The sequence below is a fragment of the Mytilus trossulus genome, chromosome 6 (assembly GCF_036588685.1).
Source record: "Mytilus trossulus isolate FHL-02 chromosome 6, PNRI_Mtr1.1.1.hap1, whole genome shotgun sequence".
Classification (NCBI taxonomy): domain Eukaryota; kingdom Metazoa; phylum Mollusca; class Bivalvia; order Mytilida; family Mytilidae; genus Mytilus; species Mytilus trossulus.
The window spans coordinates 5,957,769-5,985,289 of record NC_086378.1 but is presented as its reverse complement, the minus strand read 5'-3'; the positions used below and the strand labels follow the sequence as shown (position 1 = coordinate 5,985,289).

Sequence of the window (27,521 nt, the reverse complement as noted above, 5' to 3'; positions counted from 1 at the left end):
TGCAATGTTTTTGCTCACACATATAATTTGTATGATATTTTGATCATTTAGTCGTGCAACCTGGAAGCTTTCTTCATATAGAACATCTTGTGTCATTAAACCTGGAACTGCACTATACATTAAATGGTATATAACTAGATTTGTTACACCAAGAAATACAAGTCACCAAAAATACTTCTTCAGTTGAAGCGTGGTAATATTTGGAAATTGTCAACGAAAACAATGTGATATTACAAATTTAATTGAGTTTTAGATACTTCATACAACCTCAATCACTAGGGTACAAAAAATTATAACGTACGTCATAAGATCTCATAAGGATTTTGTAAAAACGCAATAAACCCCATATTCGAGAAATATTTGCCACTGGTGCTCTCATGTAGCTTAGAAATTGAAATTTGACAATCCTTCACCATACTTTTCACTGATCAAATTGAAAACAGGATTTTCATTATTAATTCAAAAATGTTGTTTTTGTTCTAGACAATTCCTGTTAAATAAAAAGCATTTCGTTGGAAATGTCGCCATTAAACATAAGATTTTGAAACAAAAATATACCATTTTTATATGGTTCATTATGGTATTGGTTTTGGCCATTGTTCTAGGCAGTTTGATTTCGGAATTCCTGAAGTTTACTTCTGTGTTGTTTGGTCTCTGTGGAGAGACTTATTACTTACCTTTTATCTTGATTAGAATGTTTTTTCTTCTTAAATAGCCATGGAAACCAGAAACGGAAGAATAATATAAAAAAGAAGATGTGGTATAATTGCCAATGAGACAACTGTCACCACAAGAGACCAAAATGACACAGACATATACCGCTATAGGTCACTGTACGGCCTTCAACATTAAGTATTGTCACACTCGGGCCACTGATATATAGCTTGTCGTTTCGATTGACAAGCAACTGCGGTTGCTGCTTCTTTTGTAGTTTTTTGCAGTCTTTGCAGCAGAGACTTTATCCTTGTCAGATTCAATATCTGATGCAGTATAATCACTCCGTTAAAGATCAAGAATTGAGATCGATTTCAATCATCCCAAGATAAAAAAAATCATTGTGAATTTGAAAAATAAAAATGACGACGATTTTGGGGGAACATTTATTCATAATTTTAATTTTTATGGCTTATGTGTAAACTGGCCACATACTGATTGATACTTCGACATGATCGAAGATTGAAACAACAGCAGGGGTCCAGTTTAGCTTATGTGAAGTTCTAACTCTTTTCTGATTTATTACCCAAGTAAATTATTCATTTGACTTTTATAATGAAATTTTGTGTTTTTAATGTATTTGCCGCAAAATACATTGTTTGCAAAATCTTTATCTAAATTGATTGAATAAGGAATCTTTGATTTATCATTTATTACTGACTATGAAAGGCATCCTTATTAGCTGAATCTTTAATAGAAAGCAATGACTATATGTGATCAGAAATAAACCGCACCACCTAATTATCAAACTGAAAATTAAAAAAAAAAGACATAAGAGAAAGGGGTTGAAACCGAAAAAAAATATGGGTTCAAAAATAAAATTTACGTAGGATAATCTGAATGAGGTTCTTGGTGGGGTTTCTTTATTTACTATAATAAAATATTTGATTTGATTATTTCTGTGTAATTATTCTTTATTCTTTAAATTGTAACACCGAGTTAGTTTCTAGTCTCTATTCTTTATTTGACGGTCCATTTTCTCCATTCTCTACATGTTTTTTGAATATTGTAAAACCCCGTTTATACCCTCCTGAATCCTACCTCCAGTGCAACGATGGTAATTGACAAGGTTTACTGCAATAAATATGTAACATGGGTACTCGTAGTGAGCTGTAAAAATACCTTGTACAAGTATACAAGTTTATTGCAATTAACGGAGCCTCGTGTATCTTGAGGGCACCCAGCTGTGAAACAAATTCACCTCCCATGCTATTGAGACTACCTGTCTTTACAGGTAAAATACTTGTTTATTAGATACAATTAACGGACCTGTAGCAAAACAATGTACCAAACTTTAAGATGGATAAGATTAATCACATTTGCATTTTCGCCGCATAATTAAAATTTATTAACGAACTATAAACTGATTAAAAATATCTAGATATGAATAGTTAAACGAAAATATTAATAATTTATTTTCTTTTTCCCTCTAATTCAATTTTTTTATGATTTATTTTTAATTATATCCGATACTGAAATAGACAATTAGTAGTCTCGGTGATTAGGTGATGAAATTTGTCGTCTGCTACTGATAAATACGAAACTACGATTGAATACGAAACTACGTTATATTAACGTAGCTGAAAAGGTGGAGACTCACACTACACGATAAATCGGTAGTGACCAATCTCTGTGTTATAGTAGTCTCAGTCCACATGTACATGTAGGTCAAAAAGCTTTGATATTAGAAATATATCTTTCTTTAAATAAAAATATTAAATTTTTGTTTTAAAAAAAGGTGTCTTTTTTAAGATTTCATATCTTTTTCAAATCAGCTTAAACAAAATAAACCCCTTTTTTTTGTAGTAAAACAAAAATTTAATATCATGAACTTTCATAACAATCCTTGAAAACCTTTTAAAAAAAGAAATGTGTTCCAAAGTTACAGTAAAAATTTATTTTAATCAAATCTTAAAATATTTTTTTGTCAAATTTAATGACATGGCACTATACATGTTTTAAATACATCAGTACACCTGAGTTTTCCAGGTAAAAAGAAAGCCCTACTTTTATTAAACTCGTGTATTACTTATCAAGGGAATTAAAAAAGCCTTGCGATTTAGATTTAACAGGATGTTGCAACTTTGAATAAATGTTATTTAGAATTTAAAACTCTCTGGTAGATGTGATTTTTTAATAAGTTTGCCCCAAGCAGAAGGTATTGTCTTATAAATCACCACAAATCAGAAGAACTATTTGAATAATTTCTTTAATTTTTCTTTGCTTTTTGATATATTTATAGGATATATATATCAAAAGGAATAAAACATTAAAGGAATTATATAACTAATTTATATATACTTTTTCCAAAATTATGAGGAAAGATATATATCTAATATTGTAGCTTTTTGACCCACATCTAGACTAATTAAATTCTTCAATTTGACAGAAATACACCAAACTAAATAACAACCTATGTTTCAGTAAGACTGATACATCACCAAGGTAGCTATATAGTTTGAATAAAATCCAAGTTGATTTGAAAAAGTTATTAACAAGTTTAAAGTGTACTATCTCTATTTTGTCAAAACAGCAAATCCTAGCTTTTTTACCCAGATTAAATTAATTCTTAAATTTGACAGCAATACACCAAACTAAATAACAACCTGGGATTCAGTAAGATTAATACATCAACAAGGTAGCTATATAGTTTGAATAAATCCAAGTTGACTTTAAAAAAATTAAAGTGTACTATATATCTTTATTTTGTTTGAACTGCAAATTCTAGCTTTCTTGACCTAGATTAATTAAATTCTTAAATTTGACAGCAATTCACCAAAAAAACAAAATAACCTAGGATTCAGTAAGCTTGATATATATCTAAGAGAGCTGCCTAGTTTGAAAATCCAAGTTGATTTGAAAAAGTGATTAGAAAATTTAAAGTGTACTATCTCTATTTTGTCCAATTGCAAATCCTAGCTTTTTTTACCAACATTTCTTTAAAATTCTTAAATTTTACAGCAATACAATAAAAAAGTAAATGAAATAGGATTCAGTAAGCTTGATATATATCTAAGATAGGTGCATAGTTTGATGACAATCCAAGTTGATTTGAAAAAGTTATTAAAAAAATTAAAGATGCCTATCTCTATTTTGTCCGAAATTGCAAATCCTAGTTTTTTTTACCAACATTTCTTTAATTCTTAAATTTTACAGCAATACAACAAAAAAGTAAATGAAATGGGATTCAGTAAGCTTGATATATTATCTAAGATAGCTGCATAGTTTGATGACAATCCAAGTTGATTTGAAAAAGTTATTAAAAAAATTAAAGATGCCTATCTCTATTTTGTCCAAATTGCAAATCTAGTTTTTTTTACTGAGATGACTTTAATTCTTAAATGTTACAGCTATACAAAACAAAAGTAAATGAAATGGGATTCAGTAAGCTTGATATATATCTAAGATAACTGCATAGTTTGATGACAATCCAAGTTGAGTAGAAAAAGTTATTAACAAAATTAAAGATGCCTATCTCTATTTTGTCCAAATTGCAAATCCTAGCTTTTTTTTACAGAGATGACTTTAATTCTTCAATTTCATATAGCTATACAACAAAAAAGTAAATGAAATGGGATTCAGTAAGCTTGATATATATCTTAGATAGGTGCATAGTTTGATGAAAATCCAAGTTGATTTGAAAAAGTTATTAGAAAATTTAAAGATGCCTATCTGAATTTATATAATAATTTTTATTTTTACCTATGGTAAAAAAAAATTTTTTTTTATTTCACAGCCAGTAATCAAACTACCTAATAAGCTAGAACTTTGTAAGATCAATATTTAATTTAGTTAGATGGGCTTCTTTATACCAGTCAAAACTAAATTTGAAGGTCAAGACCAGTCGAGACAGGTAGAGACTGGTTCAGACTGAGTCGAGACAGGTCGAGACTGGTTCAGACTGAGTCGAGACAGGTCGAGACTGGTTCAGACTGAGTCGAGACTAGTCAAGACAGGTCGAGACAGGTCGAGCCTTGGTCAAGACCATTTCAGACTAATTAAGTAAAGTCGAGACCTAGTCGAGTACACTTAAGTACAGTTAAGTCCAGTCGAGACAATGTCGAGACTAGTCGAGTAAAATGTGTGCTCGATTTTACTGGTCGAGCACAAAAACTGGTCAATTCAGACTCTGAGCAGTTTGTAGTGAATGGTAATGCCAATGACTTTAAGAGCAACCTAGTAACAATGTTCTGAAGCTGTAGTTTACTTTTAAAGTATTGCTGTCAATTTAGTGGTATTAAATTATTTTTGTTTGACAAGGCACCACAAGGCAAAGGGCTAAGGTATGCTACATAGTTTTAACTACTTCAAAATAAAAATTTCTGAAGCAACTTAACTTAATAAGGATTTCACAATTTTACTTGCAGGTCACAATAACTCACTTCTACCCTTATCTTACAGATAAGATTGTGACATTTGCCCTACTAATAACTTACTGATATTTCTAGCACTGATACAATGCCTGTTATGAGGATCAAACACTTGGTATTTTGGACAGTGTACTAATGCTACTGTCCTATTCTGTTGACATTGGATGTACAGATCAGTCCATAACTGTCCAGTAAATGCTTGCTGTCCATCCTGTTGACCAATACAACTAGGAAGGCGAGATGAGCAAGGTTGACAAGTGGGGTCATTATAACAACGATTTTGTGTGTAGTCACCTAAAAACAAACATTTGGTTATAGATATCAAACTGATAATTCATAAAGAGTTTTTTCCCTTTAGGACATCTTGGGTTTATTTTTCCAAATTATTTCACAAATCCTTTAATCTTTTATTTTGTTTTGGCATATGCTACAAAATCATTTTTATTGTTAAAGATTTATAATTAAGCCTAAAGTGACAAATATCATTAAACATTTATATGGATATACACGTATGTGGACATTAGGCTTGTTTGATTGCTTTACATTTGTCCTTTCAAGCCTTAAGAAATTACTATGCAAAATTTGTAGAAGACCGTACAGTGACATATAGTTGTAAACTTCTATGTCATTTGGGTATGTTGTAGATTTGTCTCATTGGCAATTATTTTTTATATGTTTGAGATTGTTTAATGTAAATTCCTATAAAGTGCCAATTCTGTACAAGGGAAACAACTTGAAATAATCCTACTTTAAAGAGTCATTTCATTTTGAAACAAATAATATTTACAAGGATTATATATAACTTACAAGGTGCTTGATGTTCTGGTCTATCTTTACATGAGACAGATGTAAACCTCTCACACTGACTAGTAACAGAGGAGAACATATCAGGATAGGTACATTCCATCACATTTCTACCATATCTAGTCAGTCCTACAGAACAGTTGTAATACTGGACACAGTTATCTCCCTTAGGTAAAACAGCTGTAGGATGGGCTTTGCAATATTCTGGTACTGTGTCTGAAAATATATATAATAGAAGAATGAATTGATATTCAAAACAAATTGTTTACAAAAAATGTGTGGTTTTTTATTTAAAATATATTGTGAAGAGTGCTTTTTTCCATATTTTGGCTCTATGGTAAAAATAAGTGGATACTGCAATAAGAATATGCTGCTTTAAAAGACAACACTCCATTATCTACCACATGGCAATAGTTCTATTTGTCTATATGTTTTGCCAGCAAATGTGGCGTCTTCAACACAAGTATATACATGAAATAAAACTGAAGTACACATTTTGTGGTTATAACAGTTAAATTTAAACATATAGGACCAGATTATCTCCCTTCATTAACGTCTTATTTCTCAAAAAAAAGAAAACGAAAATATCCTTCAGCATTTTGCTAACAAGTCAGAATTAAAGAAATACAGAAGTGTCATCCCAAAATACCCAAAACATACATTTCTTGGTTGCGTTACTTTTTCACTCTTTTTTAATAATAGTACTTTTTACATACAGCAACTTAAAAGTAAAACAAGAATGTGTCCACAGTACACTGATGCCCCACTCGCTTTATCATTTTCTATGTTTAGTGGACCGTGAAATTGGAATAAATTCTCTAATTTAGCATTAAAATTAGAATGATCTTATCAAAGGGAACATGTATACTAAGTTTCAAGTTGGTTATACTTCTACTTTATCAAAAACTACCTTGACCAAAAACTTTAACTTGAAATTTGCACTAACATTTTCTATGTTCAGTGAACCGTAAAATTGGGGTAAAAACTCTAATTTGGCATTAAAATTAGGAAGATCATATCATAGGGCGCATGTATACTAAGGTTCAAGTTGATTGGACTTCAACTTTATCAAAAACTACCTTGACCAAAAACTTTAACCTGAAGTGGGACAGACGGACGAACGAACAGACGGACGAATGAACAGACGAACGAACAGATGAATGGATGCACAGACCAGAAAACATAATGCCCCTCTACTATCGTAGGTGGGGCATAAAAAAATAATTTGAATTTAACGTTTTTTTAATAGAATAATATTACAAAGTTTGTTTTTTACAACCACCATTGGAAGTATACTTACTAGGTCCATGTTGAGTTGTACATTTTCTGCTTGTAGGATTGAAGTATCCAGTCTGACATCTACTGACTTCCACTGTCCTGTTTCTATCACACCTGATATAATCCTCCATCCACTGTCTACCAGGGAAGCTGTGTAGACCATCAGGTAAACCTCTACAGCTAGGCAGTCTACCAGGACAGGGTATACAATTCACGTTAGAGGTCAAACATAAGTTATGTACATATTCACCTAAAATGGAGTAAACAATCTTAATGAAACATGTGCACAATCAAAATTTCATGCTTCATATTCAAGATTAATATGGTATACTTTTTTGTGAAGATTTCATGTTGCTTTGCAGCCTGTTGCTTTTATAACGTAAGGCCCTTCATAATCATTATCAAGTACAAAGTTTTAAACAAAAACACTTTTATTTTATTCAACTTAACAACTGTAAATCAACATTCCTATAAGATTTTCAATAAAAAAAAGTCCTGTTAAGCAAGCAATTTATTTACACAATTTCACAAACAGAAAAATAATGTTAACATATCAAAATTATCCAAGATGTTTCAAACTGGGTCTTCTCTTATCTAAATACATCAACACATTCTAAAAATAGTAAAAAGCTATTGCTACCACATGTTCATTATGACATTATTTTTGAAAATATTTACAAGTTTTAAGAATACTCACAAGGTGCTTGTGGCTGATATCTGTTTTGACACTGGACATTGTAGAAAGGTTCACATCGCCTGCTCGTGACCGAAAATAGTTCTGGGTATTTACATTCTGATATCTCCATAGATCTGTGTGTGGCTAAGAAGCTACAGTTGAAATAGTGTCCACAATTGGTAGGATCAGGTAACACAGCATCAAGATGAGATTGACAGTAGTCAGGGGTGTCCACTACAAGACAACATAAACTTCATGTGTACTTATGAGTTGATATTTATTTGGCTTAAACACCGATTTAAGTTTTTTTTCAATATTAGAAACTATAGAACATTGAAAAACAATCTACAATAAAAATAAATAATTCATAAGAACATATCATAATTTTTTTTCAAAAAGTGAAATCAGAAGTCCTATTCTTGAATTTTTCAATATCATCAATAGAAGTTGAAAAACCCTCCTATCCCTTTCGTTGATAATGGCAAAGTCTTAGTTTTGCTGTAGGAAACCATTTTAAAAATAGAAGGTTGAAATGTTCATAATGTAATGAAGATTTATTAATGTTTTATGGAAAACCAATCACTGGTTTTCAGTATAGCCGCACAGACAAAAAGCTGACTGACATTGAACAAACAAACAAACACAACAATACATAAGCCTTCTACTTTAACCAACACAGTGTATGAAAATTATAATCTAAGTACCTCTGTCTACTGTTTTAACACAGAGATGTTGTCTTGGATGGAAATAACCATCAGGACATTTCTCCACAGAAATGGTTCTGTTCCTGAAGCATCTGATAAAGGAGTCAGTCCAAAGCTTCCCAGGGAAATAGTTGACTCCATCAGGAAGTCCTACACAGCTTGGTAGGCGAGAGGAACATGGCTTACAGTTGGCATCATTTGGTTTACATAAATTCTGCTCATATTCACCTGAAAATAGAGAAGTTCTTACTTTCAATACAGTAAAATCCTGGATCCTTAGGCTCAATTATAAATCTTTAGCCATGAAAAAATTATATTGTAACATATAACAAAACAAGGTCAAGTTGAATGATTTTCATAATATTTAGGAAGAAATACAAGATGTCCAAAAGGAATTAAATTCTTTATCATGTTTATCGAGTTCAGTTACTAAATGCACACTTCCTAAAAATACTGCCTAAAAATTCAAAATTTCAGTTAGGAGCCAGATAATATAGATGGAGAATGTATCAATGGGACACAGATGATGCCCTTGCATGCAGATAAAATTAAAAAGGGAAATAACTCCAGAACAGTTCAAAGTTACCCCACCAAAATCGAACTTGATCTGAGTTGTGTGGTAATAAGCATTGTGAATAAGTTTTATAACACTGGATTCAAGTTAAAGATTGGAAATGAAAAATATAGCAATTTTCCATTTGTAAAGGAGCATAACTCTAGAACAAAAAAACTGATGCCATTCAAATTCAAACTTGATCTGTGTTTTTCTTGGTAATAAGCAATAAGTATAAGTGTCATAACAAATGGTTGTGGTAAACTGAAGGTAGAGAATGGAAACTATTTTTGGGGCATACAGATGCACAAGGGCAACACTTTATGGCCCCTCCACTACGGTGGGTGCATAACAAGTGGGAAAATGCTAAAGTTACTCACAAGGTGCTAAAGGTTCCTGTAGAGGTATACAGTTAACTGTAGAAAAGTTTTCACATTTGAATGTTACTCTGGAGAAGAGATCTGGATAGGTACACTCCTTTATATAGTCACCATAGGGTGAAGATTTGGTAGAACAGTCAATATATTTGGCACAATTTGTAGGATGTCTTTTCTTAGTTGTTGGGTTGGCAGTACAGAAACTCTGCAAGTTTCCTGCAAATAAATTATATGATACAGTTAACCTAAAACTGAAATAAAAAGACAAACAAAAATATCTGTCTCTATTCAAAATGTAAATATGAGATAATATGAGAAAATCACTATCTTTGCACTAATGGGATACATAAAACTTCTTGTCTATCAGATAGCAGCTTAACCAATCTGTTCTTTCTCAAAGAACAAATAGTGTGTATTCCTAAATATCTGTTTAAATTGAGGATATGCATCAATCTTTGTCATCTGTTATTGAAACAAGGACACTTTAAAACATCGATAGTGTGACACCTTTATAATGAAACAAAATAGCTTGTCTTCATGTCAGAATGACTTTATATCAAAGTAATAAAGCATAAAAATGAAACTTAACTTTCATTGTCATATAACTGTCAAATGACACTGAACAGGGGAAATTCTTAAGCTGAAATCTATTGACTTTAATTAATTGCCTTGTACCTTGTTCAATCCTATTAACACACTGCAGTCTACTGGGGTCAAACACTGACCCTGATGGACAATGTCTTATGGCTATAGTTCTGTTGGTCAGACAAGTAATGTACAGGTCAGTCCACTGATGTGCTGGGAATGGACGATCACCATCAGGTATACCAACACAGCTAGGAAGTCTTGATGGACAGGGCTGACAGTTGGGGTCATTTACAGTACACAGATTATGGTTGTAGTCACCTAAATAAAGATTTTTAAAAGTAAGTTCATACAATGCTTTGTATTTGATAAAATTTTTGACAAGACCAACAAGGTCTCTGAATATATATTAATTCAAGAGTCTTTATTTAAAAAGCTTGCATATATATTTCATAGAAACGTGTTTTATACTAGATTATTTCCCTTTTTTCAAAATTAAAATATTTAAAAAGCTTGCAAATTAATTTTATAGAAACATGTTTTATCCTAGATTTTTCCCCCTTTTTCAGAAATGAAAATATTTAAAAAGCTTGCAAATTAATTTTATAGAATCACGTTTTATACTAGATTTTTTCCCTTTTTTTAGAAATTAAAATGTTATAAATGTTATCTTACATGGAGCTTGTGGTTCAGGTCTCTTTCTACATCCCACCATCTGGAACCTCTCACATCTCTGTGTTATTGTGGAGAACAAGTCAGGATAGCTACATTCCTTTGTATACTGTCTGGTAGGATCAGAACAGTTATAGTACTTGGCACAGTTTGTAGGGTCAGGGATAATAGCAGCTGTGTTGGCTTTACAGAACTCAGGAATGTCAACTGAAATGGCAACACATAAAACAGATAAACTCTGGAATGTTCTGAATATCATGTTAGTTGGCCTTACCAAAGAAAGGGGCATTAACTGAAAGGGGAATGCATTCAAACATTTGTAACATATATCAGGGTCTTGGATAATATCATTTATGATAGTTCTTACATCAGTCTGGCACATTAAATGAAATGGCATGAAAGTTATGCAGTTATCAAAAGTACCAGGATTATAATTTAGTATGCCAGACGCGCAGTCATATTCTTTAAGGTTGTTCACAATTAAAAACTATTATTTCTTTTTAAGTGAATCTGAATTTTAAATAGCAATATCTGTAAGTTAAAACCAATACATGTATTTCCTGTTTTTCTTAAATCAGAATTTTACAAAGCAATATCTGCAACAAATTAACACAGAGTATACATAATTTGAAACAAAAATGTTACTTGTGATTGGTTGAACACAAGTTATTTTGTAAGTTTGAAATTAAGAAACATCTGTATCCCATTAGATCTAACCAACTGACATCTACCACCATACAAAAACTTGAAGAATATCTCTAAACAGATAGCTTACCCAAGACAACATCAACCATACACACATGTCTCCTTGGATGGAAGTATCCAGTCGTACATTTCCTGATATTGGTGGTTCTATTCTTATAACAAGTGACGTATCCTGACTTCCACATTTGAGCGGGGAAAGCATGGTTACCATCAGATAGTCCTACACAGCTTGGTAGTCGGTTAGGACATGGTTGGCAGGATGTTCCAGTACAAAGGTTCTTCTCATATTCACCTTCAGAAATATAAAACAAATTAACAGTTTTAAGAGAGATGTATCTCTTACTGACCATGTGACTTCAGGTGAATTCATGATTTTGTCCTTTTGTGTAACTGATAAAATTTCTGTTAAAACTGGTTTAAATTTTACAAATAAAATGCATACTATTTTTACATGATAATGTAGACAGCAAATTGCTTAAACAGTACAATACACAATATCAAAACTGATCCCTTTTTTATTATAATTTTCTACAGTTCTCTTCTACCATACAACTTTATTTGAATATACTTCAAACTGTCATTCTTTTCAATAGTGACAATACATATGCAACTAGTACCCACTTTTTTGCATATATGTCTGTTTAAATTTTTCTATTTTTTTGTTAGCAAATGCCTAAATAACAGTACTTACATGGAGCCTGTGGCTCTGGACGTTTCAAACATTTCACTGAGGTAAACATCTCACACCTTTGTGTTACAGGTGAGAACAGGTCAGGATAGGCACATTCTGTACTAGTGGTCATAGTAGACAGGTTAACCTGAGTACAGTTGTAATAATGACTACAGTTATCTGGGTCAGGTAAAATGTCTGATGGGTTGGCTTTACAGTAATTCTTTACATCAACTGAAAAATAGAAAAAAACATTTAAGCTTAGATTGCAGATTGAATAAAGAACAAGAATGTGTCCATAGTACACGGATGCACCACTTGCACTGTCATTTTCTCTGTTCAGTTGACTGTAAAATTGGGGTCAAAACTCTAATTTGGCATTAAAATTAGAAAGATCATATCGTAGGGAACATGTGTACTCAGTTTCAAGTTGGTTGAACGAACAAACAAACAGACTCAAAGATCAGAAAACATACTGCCCCTCTACTATCGTAGGTGGGGCATAAAAATAGTTTATTGCTCAAATTAATGATTTAACTTTATAAGTTTAGGCAATAGTATCTTAGCAATGTTCAAATATTGGAAATTGAAGAAAAGGGTCAAGGTAACAGACAAATCTGAGGGAATTACATGCACTCAAAATGAGCCAGATCAGATACATTGCTAGGGTACATGTGTATGCATGTATAAGGCACCATGCAAACTAACATGCAGTCAAAATATAATAACTGGGAATAGGACATAATCAGTAAAATAACAGAATAGATATAACAAATGATGGGATCAGAAAATAATGTCAATTGACATAAACAAAACAAAAAACTAAACATAAAAAAACACACACAATATAAAACAAAAAATATAAAACAAAAATCATTATAAAAGAATAAATATATTACCAGGTTTGACTTCTGTGAGACACATCTTCTGTCCTGGATGGAAGTACCCTGTAGTACAGACTTTAACATCTATGGTCCTATTCTTATAACACTGTATATAATCAGTCTTCCATAACTTTCCAGGGAACACATTCAGTCCATCAGGTAATCCTATACAACTAGGTAGTCTCTTTGGGCATGGCTTACAGTTGGGGTCTGAAGCTGGGCATTTGTTCTGGTCATATTGACCTATTGATAAAGTACCATTATATTAAATATCACAACAAGTGAAACTGCGAGCTACTGCTCACTGATGATTCCCCTGCCGCAAGTGGATAATATTAATAAGGTAAAAATAAGCAAGTGTTTGGTAAACAGGAAGTTGTCGAGTGATGAATCTGAAAACGCATCACACGGTATGGTATAGCTGACTTATATAAATCCTGAAACCAAATTTCAGAAATCCTTGTATTGTAGTTCCTGAGAAAAATGTGACGAAAATTTTCAACTTGGCTATCAGGTGTAAAATCATACAAGTGTTCAGTAAACAGGAAGTTGTCAAGTGATCAATCTGAAACGCATCACCCGGTATAGCTGACTTAGATAAACCCTGAAACCAAATTTCAGAAATCCTTGTATTGTAGTTCCTGAGAAAAATGCGACGAAAAATATTCATGGGACGGACAGACGGACGGATGGACTGACTGACGAACTGATGGACTGGACTGACTGACTGATGGAAGGACAGACAGAGGTAAAACAGTATACCCTCCCTTTTTTAAAGTGAGGGGTATAAAAATCATCAATAGTAAGATTTTAAAACAAACATTATTTATAAATATTAGTGTTGCAGCTATATTTTCAATCTGGTTTGCCTGTACAGTAATGTTTTTTATAACTTCAAACCTAACAACCTTACTATTCTTGTAATAGCATAATTCTCTTGAATACAAAAGGTCATGATTTTAATTACCTCCTATTGAAGCCATGATTTTAAAATTGGAACTTGCTACTGCACACACATTTGAGGAGTAAGAGAAAACTGATTGACTTGATTATAGTCTTATATAAATACTTACATGGAGCTTGTGGTTCTTGTCTTTTATCACATGATACAGATGTGAATTTGTCACATGACAATGTTGAGGGATTATAAAGGTCAGGGTATTTACACTCCTGATGTTTTGTAGACGAGCAGTTATAATATTTAGCACAGTCATCTGGATCTGGTAACACAGCTGTCCTGTGGGCCTTACAGTACTCAGGAACATCAACTGTAACATAACAAATAAATACAATGTTGTAGAGTCAATTGTGACTTGTCGTTTTTCAGCTGGTCAGAGTTCTTGTGAGAAATCAAAACCTCAAAAGACACTGCAAGTATATTTTCAATTCAGTTACATCAATTCTTTTATGCAATAAAACCAGAGAGCTCTCACTTACATGTTTAGCCCTGCCAGATTCTTTATGTGCCTGTCCCAAGTCAGGAGCCTGTAATTTCAGTGGTTGTCTCGGTTACTATTTGTTTTTCATAAATTGTTTTTTTTAATAAGGAAATTGGTTTTCTTGTTTCAATGGTTTCACATTTTTCATTACAGACCTTTTTAGTGGACCATAAAGTATGGTTTTTCTCATTGTTAAAGGCTCTACAGTCTTATAATTGCTAATTTCCACATACTGGTATAGGAACTCTAGATGGAAAGTTGTCTCAATAGGAACTATACCACATCTCCTTTTTATATATCATATAAAATTCTAATAAGTTACCTGGAATAACTTTCTTCATACAGCTATTGAGTCTGGGATTGAAATATTCATGGGTAGCACAGTTTGTAACATTGACAGTTCTGTTCTTATAACAAACAATAAAGCCTGTCATCCAGAGCTTAGTGGGTACTGGATGAGGTCCATCTGATAACCCAACACAAGTTGGTAGTCTATCTGGACATCTAGTACAGGACAGATCTCCGGGTGAACATATATGCTGCTGGTATTCACCTAGACACAAAGTACATGCATGTAAATAAGTTTGTTTAGTTTTTGTTTTTACATTCTAATAATTCTCAAATCAATGAATAGATGTATCTATATTAAATCACAGCAACTATTTTGACTAAAGAGGTGGGATTGTTTTCGCTAACATCTTCTTCATGCCAGCTTAAAAAGTTCTCTTATTAGCCAAAAAAAATATCAAGATCTCAAATAAGAACTCAATTAAAATAACATACACAAATTTTGAAAACATTTTTTAAGTAAGAAACCTTTATTTCAAAACTGAAATATATTGTTCAGCTAAATTATGACTTCACCATAATCCTAGCTTTTTTATAATTTAGTAATCATGTGCTCAGACTGTAATACAAAAGCAGTAAACTATACATAATATATAAATTGGAAAGAATTATAATAAATCTGATTATGGACATTTTTAAAAAATACTTACATGGAGCTTGTGGTTCCTTCCTATTTGGACAATTAACAGTTTCAAACCCAGCACACTGCATGGTTGCTAGATCAAACAAATCTGGATATCTACATTCTATGTGATAGGCTGATATCTTTAGTGGTGACATTGACCTTTTGGTGCCGTGACCAGGAGACATGGAGCAGTTATAATATCTACCACAATTATCTGGGTCAGGTAACACATCACTTGGGTTGGCTCCACAATAATCAGGAATATCAACTGAAGTTATACATGATGCATGAAATGTCTGAACCAGAGTAGAAACTTTACATCAATTAATATTAAACAGGTTAACCATTTTTATTATATTCAAGCAACTATAACTAAATATATAACTAGAATATATTTAGTCTGTTAAGTAGAAACAAACAACATAATCAAAAATATTAATACATGCATATTAGCCATTTGGTTTTTTTCTGATCTGAATTGTTTCACATTTTGTTTTAATCATAGAGCATTTTACAGCAGACTTTACAATATGGGTTAAACAAATGGTGGAAGCCAAACAATTCCCTGTATTGTTAACATGAATGTTATTTGTTCTGTGTTTTAAAATGTGTATGTTTGGGATATGTGCATGAGATTTAATTCCTTACATTAGTAAAATCAAAGAGTAGGATTCCAATGATATATTTAAGCATAAACTTCCATCATTCAGCTAGTTTGAGAAGTACCCATTCAGGCCCATAGCCAGGAATATCCAAGGGGGGGGAGTGGGGAGGGGGGTTCGTTGGACTAATAAACTCGACTTTAACAGTCACAATTTGAACAAACTGTTGACTTAAACAGTGCTTATTTGATTTTAAGGGGGGTTTCGTCCGAACCCCCGAACCCCCTGGCTATGAGTATGCCATAAAGTGCAATACATTTAAATAAAGTTTACAATAAATTACAATCAAAGAAATATTCTTTGCTCCATTACCTGGAATAACTTCCTTAGTACATATCATTTTCCTGGGATGAAAGTATCCCGATTTACAATGTGTTATTTCAACAGTCCTATTTCTGTCACATTTGATAAAGTCAGACTTCCACATTCTCCCAGGGAATGGGTTAGTACCATCAGGTAATCCTACACATGAGGGTAGTCTGGTAGAACAAGGGGCACAACTTGTGTTAGACTGCTGGCACAAATTCTGTAGATATTCGCCTGAAAGGGAAAATAATGAAATGAGAGCACAAAATTTTGTATGACCTAAATTCTTCTCATATGAGATATTCATCTATCTTTTAGTGGGTACCAATTTTCATGGAAAGAAGAAACTATGTATCTAAGTCTGCATATATGTAAATAGAATATTTTAATTCTAATTCCTTTGTAAGAAATAAACAAGTATTTGTTCCCAATGAATATTAATGAATTCACAGTATCCAAAATGGTCATATGACATTTCAGACACAAATGTTTTTGTATATGTACAACATTTTATATAGTATATAATGAGTTTGTCGTTAAGATTTAATAAATGTGAAAGGTAACCAATATAAAAGCTCATTGAGAAATATTATTATTCAGATTAAAATAATGTCAAACTTCCTAATTCTTAAGATTACACTCTGTCCTTTGATCTAGAATGTTACTTGTGGACAATCTCGCTATCAGTTTTAACATTTTGCCATGTCCAATCAATACAACAAACCATTTACATACTATAGTTAAGACATCTTAAAAAAAATGCTGTAAAAATGTGGTATTTGTGAATATGTCAGTATTAATATATATCAAAGATAAATAGCTGAGAGTATTCCTCCTTCAATGATTAAACTTACAAGGTGCCATTGGTTCATGTTTGTGGTCACACTGTACATTATAGAACTCTCTACACTGACCAGTGATAGGGTCAAACAGGTCAGGATATGTACACTCCATCAGATGGTGACCATACTGAGTAACAGCGGAACAGTTATAATACTGACCACAGTTATTGGTGTTTGGTTTTATCATCGTTGGATTAGCTCCGCAAACATTATCTACATTACCTGAAATTATAAACAAGAAAATAAAGATATGGAAAGTTATTATTTAATTACCATGTAGAAATCTGACATAACAATGTGTTTCCTTGTCATAAATAAAGAAAATCAGCATTAACTTTAAATTAGTATTCTGTAGGTAACTTTAAATTGAAGAGAGTTGTATTTAATCATTTATTTCGCCTAAATAAAATGAGGAATTAAGTAAAATTTAGTCTGCATATTAATCCACTTAACAGATAGTTTATTCACTGACAGATACTGCATTCACCTTTTTCATGCCAGTATGACAATTTTAGATAGAATATGTATTCCTGTATATTTCAAATCCATGAAAACTCTCCAAAATATTGATCATGTTTTTTCAATATCTTGCGCTATTTATTTTAGGTGGACCTAGACGATAGACTTCATTTTTTAATGTGTTAATTCAATTTTTAACAATAAAGTAACTTACTTTTAGCCACCACTGACATACACTGTAGAGTGACTGGATTGAAGACAGACCCTGGTTGACAATTTCTGACAGCCATTGTACGATTATGTAAACATGTGACGTAAACATTGGTCCAAAGGGCTGTGGCTACTGGTCGGTCTCCATCAGGTAAGCCACGACAACTAGGTAATCGTTCAGGACAAGGTTTACAGGATTGGTCACCTGCTGGACACAAGTTCTGATCATATTCACCTGAAAACAAAAAGTAAAAGAGTCAAACAAGTAGACAGATCATACAAAGTTATGCCTTTGTTTTATAATTAAATATCTCAACTTTCAAAAATACTTTTTGTTTAATGTGAACAGTACTTTTTTCCTTATTTTTTTTGTTAGTTTTTTTTTTTTTGGGTGGGGATTAAATTACATTTTTTGTGACTGTCTCAATGATGTTTATCCTACATCTCTTTTAATTTTAATAATAAAATACTTGGTCTTCACAAACTTATCTATTAATGGGAGACTTTGAAACAGCAAGTTTGTAGTTCATTAAAAAACATCATCAAGTGAATTATCAAATTTCATCAGTAAGGTACTAAATCAACAAAATTAGTATAATGTATATAGATTTAAGAAGACACGGTATGAGTGCCAATGAGACATTCCTCTATCCAAGACATAATTTGTAAAAATATATACATACAAGGAGCTTGTGGTTCTTGTTTGCCATCACATCTGGTTGTCAAGAAGTTCTGGCACATCTGTGTCTGTACATTGTACAGGTCTGGGTAGGTACATTCTGTATGTGTACCATCAGTACAGTTGTACAACATGGCACAGTTCTGATAATCAGGTATCATAGAGGTAGGGTGTACAGTACAGTAATCTTTCACATCCACTGAAATGGTAAATATTCTTTTAGTTTTTGTTAGTAGCCTTTTTAATTTTTTTTAGTCATACAATTAAAATTTTGTTAGAATTTTAACACGTTTTTGTTTACTCATTTTTGATGGTGGCAGAAATCATAAATATTCTTGATACATTTTTTATACATTTTTTTTTTTTTATGTATTTCAAACTTTGAAAGTTTAATATCACATTAGTATTTTTACAATTTGTGTAAAAATTATACCTGGTTGAACTTTATCAGCACATTTTAGTGTTCTAGGATTGAAGAACTGATTGAGTGGACAGTGGTCAACCTTCATGGTTCTGTTTTTATAACACTGTATGTACTTGTCCTCCCACAGGTGATTAGGGAATGGCTGGAATCCATCCAAATGACCAACACAGCTAGGCAGTCTGTTAGGGCATTTGTCACATGTACTGTCACCAGGGTTACATAAATTCTGGATATAATCACCTGAAAAATCATCAAAGAAAATACAATTAAGGAGGATGCTCAAATACCCAAAGCCCTAATGTAAAGGGGATGAGACAGGAAATCTGGTCCTCATTTAGTATGTTTGTATTATCAATCAAATAATTGATGTTCATTCAGAATCCATGAAGCAGGAAAATAAATGAAGAATGCTATCATGGCACCTACATAGTGTTGTCAAACAGATGTTGCATGTCAATAATAACAATCAACAGTGATAAGGACTTTATATCCTATAAAAGTATACATTTCTGTTTAGGGTATGTCTTGAAAGCTCCAGAAGTTACCTCTGATGAAGAATTCAAGAAGACATCTTTATGTTGATGTTGATTAAGAGCTTTCAAATGCTAGGTTTTTGTTTTATCAATTTTTTTCAAATCATTTACATCTTTGTATTTTATGAGTCTAACTTACAAGGTGCTTGTGGTTCTGGTCTATCATGACATGTCACTGTTGTAAAACTCTGACATGTCAACGTTTGGGCATCAAACAGGTCAGGATATTTACACTCGGACACGCCACCTGTGGTCATGGCTCTTGTGGTTCTTTTTTGGTTTACTTTTGTACAATCAAAATAATGTGCACAGTTATCATGATCTGGTATTATCTCCCTTGGATTGGCTTTGCAATATGCTGGTACATCAACTATAATATAATATATAACATAAAAATTATCTATCTTTTTAATAATTCATTTCATTTCAATCAAAATATCTGAGTTAGTTGGAGTAGATAATATGAATGATGTAGATATTTCAACTTGTATATCATTCCTACTCCCAAAACTTTTGTCAACGACATAAAGATCCACATTGATATAAATTAAACTTCCATTTCAATTTTTTTTATAGCTGACAACGTGGTAAGGGCTTTGCTTATTATTGAAGGCTGTATGGTGACCTTCAGTTGTTAATTTCTGTTATTTTGGTCTCTTGTGGAGAGTTGTCTCATTGACAATCATACCACATCTTCTTTTTTTATATATTTGATTCAAATTAAAGGTAACTTGACTTTCCAAGACATCAAAATAGTATTGTGATACATTTAGTAAGACTAAAATTTGAGCTTTTTAAAGAAATCAGGTTTATTTAACCAACTAAATCAAACTTTTGAAATCAGAAATTATCAAAACAAATTATATAAACTATCAATCTGTACTCACCATGGTTTATAATCTCTGTACAAACATGTGTTATTGGATGGAAATATCCTGTACTACACTTCTTTAATTCCAAAGTTCTGTTCTGATAACAAATAGCATAATCAGCCTTCCATTCTCTACCTGTAAACATGTTGGGACCATCAGGCATGCCAACACAAGATGGAAGTCTGTCTGGACAAGGGGGACAGCTGACATCACCAGGCTTACACAGATTCTGTTCATATTCACCTTGAAAGATAAAAGACAGTTGTATAATCACAAGATATGTAATTCAAAAGAGCAAAAAGGGGCATTTTCCCCATCAGAATAATGTTATACCAAAGTGCAAGAAAGCTATCTAATAGTCCCATGCAATGTGTGTGCATATTGAAACCTTGAGATTATTGTAAATTCAGAAATTATTGCATGCATTCATTATTGCAATTTTGTCATTTAAGACTTAAATGTTATTTTAATTTTGGCAATATTGAAAAAAATCCTGTTGAATTCATGAAAAAAATTTCAAAATGCAAGTTTAAATTATTGCAATTTACCCTGTTGCATTTTGCGCAATAACTAGATATCATTGAGATGGGAGCCATCTCTGTGGGCCCCGCTGTCAATAACATGGGGTAAATAAGTTGCATGGATAATCTGATATGAAGCATTATTTGAAGTTATTACATAGTCTCATGTGTGATTTTGATCTAAGATTTTAAGTTAAAACTGATAAATATTCTCATCTTACTTTCATAGTATAATAGTGATATGACTGCATCATGTGAACTCATTGTTGACTAATCTAAGGTGACTTCTGGATATATGGATTGATGTTTGAACAATATGTTTAAAGGTGCTGCCAAATTGATATTTGTCACATATTTTTAGAATTATGCCTTCAATATATTATGACCCACCAAGTATAAAGTATGAAATATTAACGGTTCTCGAGAGGTAGAGCGGACACAATTTGTTAAGAACAACGAACGGATGGACAGACCGACAGACTGACCTTAGACCTAGAATGCATACATTATGACACATTCTCTGGTGTTGGTTAATATATATGTTAAGTTGAAAATGTTTGTCAGGTATAAAGTATGAAATAATAACAGCTGTCCAATCAAAATATAGTGTGGATCAAATTTGTTAGCGATGGACAGACCAACAGACAGACAGACCTTTGACCTAGGAAGTGGTACATACATCATGACACACCCTCTGGTGTTGGTTAAAATGGATGTCAAGTATAATATTTTAAATCATAACATTTCTCAAGATATAGAGCGAACACAATCTTCACCACAGGACACAGGGTTGTCAACTGAAACCAAAGTTTTTTTGACGTTGACCTTTGACCTAGGAAGTTGTACATACATCATGACACGCCCTCTGGTGATGGTTAAAATGGATGTCAAGTATAAACTTTGAAATCATAACGGTTATCTAGATATGGAGCGGACACGATCTTCATCACAGGACACGGGGTTGTCAACTCAAAAACCAAAGTTTTTGACCTTGACCTTTGACCTAGGAAGTTGTACATACAACATGACACACCCTCTGGTGGTTGTTAAAATGGATGACAAGTATAATCTTTGAAATCATAATGGTTATCTAGATATGGAGCGGACACGATCTTCACAACAGGACACAGGGTTGTCAACTGAAACCAAAGTTTTTGACCTTTACCTTTGACCTAGAAAGTTGTACATACAACATGACACACCCTCTGGTGTTGGTTAATAATCATGTTAAGTATTAAGTATGAAATCATCATGGTTCTCTAGATATGGAGCAGACACGAAAGTGTTACGGACGGACGGACAGACAGACGGACGGACGGACGGACGGACGGACTGATCACTATAGGGCGACCCACCTTTGGCGGGGCCCTAATAAAAAAATATATAGCAATAATTTCTGAATTTTCAGTTGTCAGTATCTAATAGCAAATATAAACTAAATGTTTGAAAATAAAACCAAATTTTCTGCTTTGATAAAAATTTACATGGAGCCTGTGGTTCTTTTCGTTGTTTACAGTCTACAGATGAGAAGTTAGCACACATTCTCCGTACAGGATCATACAGATCTGGGTAAGGACATTCCATCTGTTTCTGACTCACGACTACTGGAGTACCACTTCTGAAGGTCGTAGCCATAGCAATAGAACAGTTGTAATAGTGAGCACAGTTGTCAGGATCTGGTAAAATATCTGTTGGATTTGCTTGGCAGTATTTGGGTACATCAACTGTAAGTTCAAAAAGGTCAAATGTATATTTTTGTACTTTAATATCAAAGCTTTGGTAAAAGAATTCTCTAAAATTCTAAAATATTGTTTATGGGTTATTCCTGTTCATGTTATTTTTTGTTTGTATAAAAAAAGTCAGTATATTTTCATTCTTTCTGGCAAAATATTAGCTCTTCACATTTAATCCTTTTGTTAAATTTTTCCAAAATGATGATTTAAGGTGGTACCAAACACCCTAACAAAAATTAGTTTTGCTTGTTTAATTTTTAAAAAATTTTGACAACATATTTACTTTGACCTTTGACAAAAATATAAAAATTTCAAAAAACTTGAATCACACTTTATCTGAAAAATTTGACTGGATATATAGCAGTTTGACAAACACCAATTTTAATCACTGATAAGTTTAATATTTCCACAACAATAGAACGTGATCAAAATGTTTAGCTGATTTGTAAAGAGTTGTCTCCCTGAAGATTTATATACCACTTTAAGTCAGAAAACCTTTGTACTTTGTATTCCTACCTTTTGGAACATCATCTTGACATCTTCCTGTTCTTAAATTGAAGTAACCATGGCTACAGTGGGTCACATTCAATGTTCTGTTTTTGTAACAGGTGATGTAATCAGCCTTCCACAATTTGTTTGGGAAAGGATTGGCTCCATCTGGATGTCCAATACAAGATGGCAGACGTTTAGGACAGGGGAGACAACTTGGATCTGATACATTACATCTGTTCTGTAAATATTCACCTGAAAATACAAAGGTAAAGTCTAGATACTAAATTCAGACACGCATTGTTATATTAAAGCAAGCTCAGTAAAATATTCTATGTGTGCCACTGTCAACTATTGAGCCATTATTGGAGTTTTCCGATAAATGTTTTAATTTGACCATCATACCATATATATCTCCTTATTCATTTATTATACATAGCAGGTTGTGAGGTGTAGTACATTAAAATTGAACACTCACAAATATTCTTGGTAAAAAACTTGTTCTATTCTTAATTTATTATTTTTTATTGAGCAATTCTTTCTGTCAAGTTCATAACAAAGATATATACTCATTTCTGACAAAGAAAAATAATAGATGAAATTACTATATACTTACATGGGGCCTCTGGTTCATGTTTTGATTTGTTACATTTCACATGTTCAAAGTCTGCACACGTCAAACTGACATCATCAAACAGATCTGGATACTGACATTCCTGGAGATGATGACCATATTTGGACATGGCTGAACAGTTGTAGAACTGACCACAAGTGTCTGGGTGTGGCACTATAGAAGTGGGGTTAGCTAGACAGAAGGCATCAATGTTTCCTGGAAAATATTCCATGCAAGTTTTATTATATAATTCTCTATTTTTCCTTAAGAGATAATGCATCAATGTTTTCTGGAAAATTATAAATCTTAACAGCTGCTGCAGCTATGAATTGTATGAAATAGAGGTATAGCAATGATTTAGAACTAATTATATTGAGCTGCAATGAGATAAATTCTGTTTAAAATTCAATTATAAACATCTAGTTTGCTTCAAATTGGTGCTTCATAAAGTAATGTTACCAATAATTTCTATAACAGTTGTTTTTAATAAACATCTTCGACTACTTTACCTAGCAAACATTTTTGACCATGCTTTTCAAACAAATGACTTCACTAATTTTTCTGTTTTTAGTCATCTAATTAGATTTAATTTGGAGGTTTTTATCATCTACCTTACTTTAGCAACATTTGTTCTAAAAAGGTTACAAGGAAAAATAAAAGTAAAACATATGTAAATGTTATTTTAATTTATTCATGGTTTTCATATTTTTTTATTATATCATCAATAGAGACAAGAACAAGTATAGCTAACCTTTTGGTATTTTACTGATACAGTGTAACTGGGTAGGATCAAACACTTGACCAACAGGACAGTGATGGACAGCCATGGTCCTATTAATCAGACATGTGACATAGAGATCTGTCCAGAGAGCTGATTGGACAGCTTCGTCACCATCAGGTAGTCCACGACAGCTGGGTAAACGTTTAGGACATACTTCACAGTTCATGTCTCCTGGCTTACACAAGTTCTGGTCATATTCACCTGAGCAATAAAAGACTTTTAGGTCTAAACAAAGGCTGTGTGGCATATTTTCAACATTTATATGCCAAAAACTTCTAAAAGTTTAAACTTATACTAAAATTTCAAACTACCCCTCCCCTCGCTTTGCCCCTTACACAAAAATCATGCATTTGTACTTAAGCTGGGAACTTTCCCATGTTATATCTGGGAACCAAAATATCTATGAATACTATACTTTAATACATTTAAGAAATGATAAGGGTGGTGGTGCTGAAAGTAATTCCTCCCTCATAATCTGAATTAATGTGTTACAATGAGTATCTGTCATCTTAAATAACTGATTTTTAGCCTGATAACCATATATAATGCATTCTAATCGTTTCCAACTATCTTTCATTCACAAATTTTCTGTAAATTCCCAATCAGAACAATTTCTCAAGTATGAAACTTACAAGGTGCTTGTGGTTCCTTTCTGGTTTTACATGACACATTCTGGAATCTTTCACACTTCTGCATAACATCAGAGAATAGGTCAGGATATTTACACTCTGATGTAACTGCTGTTTTAGTGGCCATGTTCTGTGAACAGTTGTAAAACTTGGCACAGTTTGTAGGGTCTGGTATCATAGCTGTTGGGTGGACTTTACAATAATCTGGTATGTCCACTGAAAATGAAACAAATCATTACAGATTATAATTTAATTTCAATAAAATGGAACATACAGCCTTCAAATTGGGGTTAACAACAATCTGGTACATGTATTGACTGAAAAACTAAATTTCTCTAATTTTCATGCTATTGTCACATTTTTTCAATCTCTAAGAAATCTTTGTTCTTGGAAAATTATTGGTTGAAATTCCTTAGAGAGAAACAGATTCCACAACTACATCTCATGTATTAAGACATTTCTCCACTCTTAAATTTACATTTTAAATGATTTTAAATGCTTGGTAATTAGCCTCACATTTCAAATTGTAAAATCTGCCTAAGGCGGAGAAATATCATAACATATTTGGTGCAATGGTTGAATCTATATATCAAATGCTAAAATTTTCTGTAATCAGTTGTAGAACTTTGTATAGTTTGTAGGCCATAGCTACATAAAAACAACTTTTTTTAATTGCACCAGATATAAACAGAAATTACTGACCTGGTTGTACAACTTTCATACATTTATCCAGTCTAGGATTGAAGTATTCTCCAGTTGGACATGTGGTGACAGCCATTGTTCTATTCTTATAACATCTGACATAGTCTGCTTGCCACATCTTGATAGGGATGGGATTTAATCCATCTGATTTCCCCACACAAGATGGAAGTCTCTTTGTACAAGGATCACAGGTTTTGTTGATAGCTTGACACAAGTTCTGTTGATAGTCACCTGAAATAGATTAAAATTTTTATACATTTTCTTTAAAAAGTTTTTTGCACATCTTATCATACAACATCTTTGTGGTAATACTTCTGTACCATCTGTTTTTTCCTCTCTGTACTTCTGTAATCTCTTTGTATTATTATTATATTGTAACAACTGGACAAATATAACATTTAATATTTATTTACAACCTGGAATTTACTATGCCAACAGAAGAAATAAGTCAACTACAGATGAATGAAAACTTTATTGGATGATGGCCTGCAACAGAAATATTATTGACTTTATGAACATTTATTTGAATTGGACATACTATTATATTTGCAACTTTTTAACTTTATGCATTTTGTTTGGCAAGTGCCCCTTCCACTTGTTTACCAAACTCGTTTTACTGTATAAAATATTTTTCATAGATTGTAAGGTGTCTGGCACAAATATGCATATACCTGATATAGTTCAACCCATTATAAGTCCTGAAAGTGTCTCAGTAGGGAAATGTTTAAGTTTTTCTATCGGTCCAAACCATTTTTGTTGTTTCTCCGTGAAGAGCCATTTTACAGGTCATGTGACCGCAGTAGGAAATATTTTTGTCGTTGTCATTATATATCTAAAATCTCTTAAGTATTCTATAAGAGTAACAAATAAGTCATCACATTAATGGTTTTATTAAGGTTCCATTATTTATATCTGTTAAAGATTAGTTTCTTAGGGATTATATTGTAACCAGTTTACTGCTGGAATTTAGTATCAGTACTCACGGCGTCTGCTAGTCCTACGCACGGCTAGAAATTGGAAACTAGTCTAGTAACGAAGTTTTAGGCTTCTTTTGCTAAATTTAAATAAAGGAAAAGTTAGGACTTTGGCTCATTTGTATTATAATTAAAGAACAGGCAATTTACTGTCCATTTTACGTGTGATTTTCAAATGTGCTGGTTTTCCTGTCAAGCCCCTATTTTATCGGACATTTTCCTGTCAGTCCTGACAGGGTTCTCATTGGCCCTCAGGGATCCCTGGCTAGATCCCTTATTTTCGATTGGCTTTCAGGGATCTCAAAAGTATATAAATAAGGTTCCACTCAGTGAAATGGCGGATAACTTGTTAGCTCAAGCCTAACTAGTAGCTTAAGTAACAACCTGAAAGTTTATCTTTACCAGACCTAGCCCAACAGAAAAGCCTACCAGGTTAATATGCTTTAATAATATAAGATGAAGTATTTTTAAGGAAATGTAAATATAGCGGCAGTTATCCCCCACCACACTGAGTGACCTAAATGACCCGAAAACTGATTACTGATTAAGCGTCTGCATGTTTGCATTTGTCCGTGTATATATATGATATATGAACATGTAATAATAAATTTAATATACGTTCGAACTTATCGTTTATGGACTGAGTAATATGAGTGCATGGCCTGGCATCCATTCGTCTGTAGAGGTA

The 27,521-nt window shown here is 32.6% G+C and overlaps 1 protein-coding gene across 1 annotated transcript in view; it reads right to left on the bottom strand.

The window, feature by feature from the left end:
- The window catches only part of LOC134722290 (uncharacterized), a 122,043-nt gene that overhangs the window by 52,380 nt on the left and 42,142 nt on the right, over positions 1-27,521 (bottom strand). The window contains exons 25-51 of the mRNA XM_063585899.1: positions 25,860-26,090; positions 25,161-25,373; positions 24,499-24,729; positions 23,751-23,963; positions 23,162-23,389; positions 22,397-22,636; positions 20,407-20,634; positions 19,659-19,889; positions 18,996-19,226; positions 18,567-18,761; positions 17,888-18,118; positions 17,227-17,436; positions 16,379-16,606; positions 15,430-15,672; positions 14,754-14,984; positions 14,066-14,260; positions 13,008-13,235; positions 12,130-12,342; positions 11,509-11,730; positions 10,737-10,940; positions 10,152-10,382; positions 9,480-9,692; positions 8,547-8,774; positions 7,864-8,076; positions 7,189-7,416; positions 5,892-6,104; positions 5,151-5,378 (exon numbers count right to left, since the gene is read on the bottom strand). Coding sequence (XP_063441969.1) covers positions 5,151-5,378; positions 5,892-6,104; positions 7,189-7,416; positions 7,864-8,076; positions 8,547-8,774; positions 9,480-9,692; positions 10,152-10,382; positions 10,737-10,940; positions 11,509-11,730; positions 12,130-12,342; positions 13,008-13,235; positions 14,066-14,260; positions 14,754-14,984; positions 15,430-15,672; positions 16,379-16,606; positions 17,227-17,436; positions 17,888-18,118; positions 18,567-18,761; positions 18,996-19,226; positions 19,659-19,889; positions 20,407-20,634; positions 22,397-22,636; positions 23,162-23,389; positions 23,751-23,963; positions 24,499-24,729; positions 25,161-25,373; positions 25,860-26,090 — 6,000 coding nt within the window. The remainder of the gene's footprint in view (positions 1-5,150; positions 5,379-5,891; positions 6,105-7,188; positions 7,417-7,863; positions 8,077-8,546; positions 8,775-9,479; positions 9,693-10,151; positions 10,383-10,736; positions 10,941-11,508; positions 11,731-12,129; positions 12,343-13,007; positions 13,236-14,065; positions 14,261-14,753; positions 14,985-15,429; positions 15,673-16,378; positions 16,607-17,226; positions 17,437-17,887; positions 18,119-18,566; positions 18,762-18,995; positions 19,227-19,658; positions 19,890-20,406; positions 20,635-22,396; positions 22,637-23,161; positions 23,390-23,750; positions 23,964-24,498; positions 24,730-25,160; positions 25,374-25,859; positions 26,091-27,521) is intronic.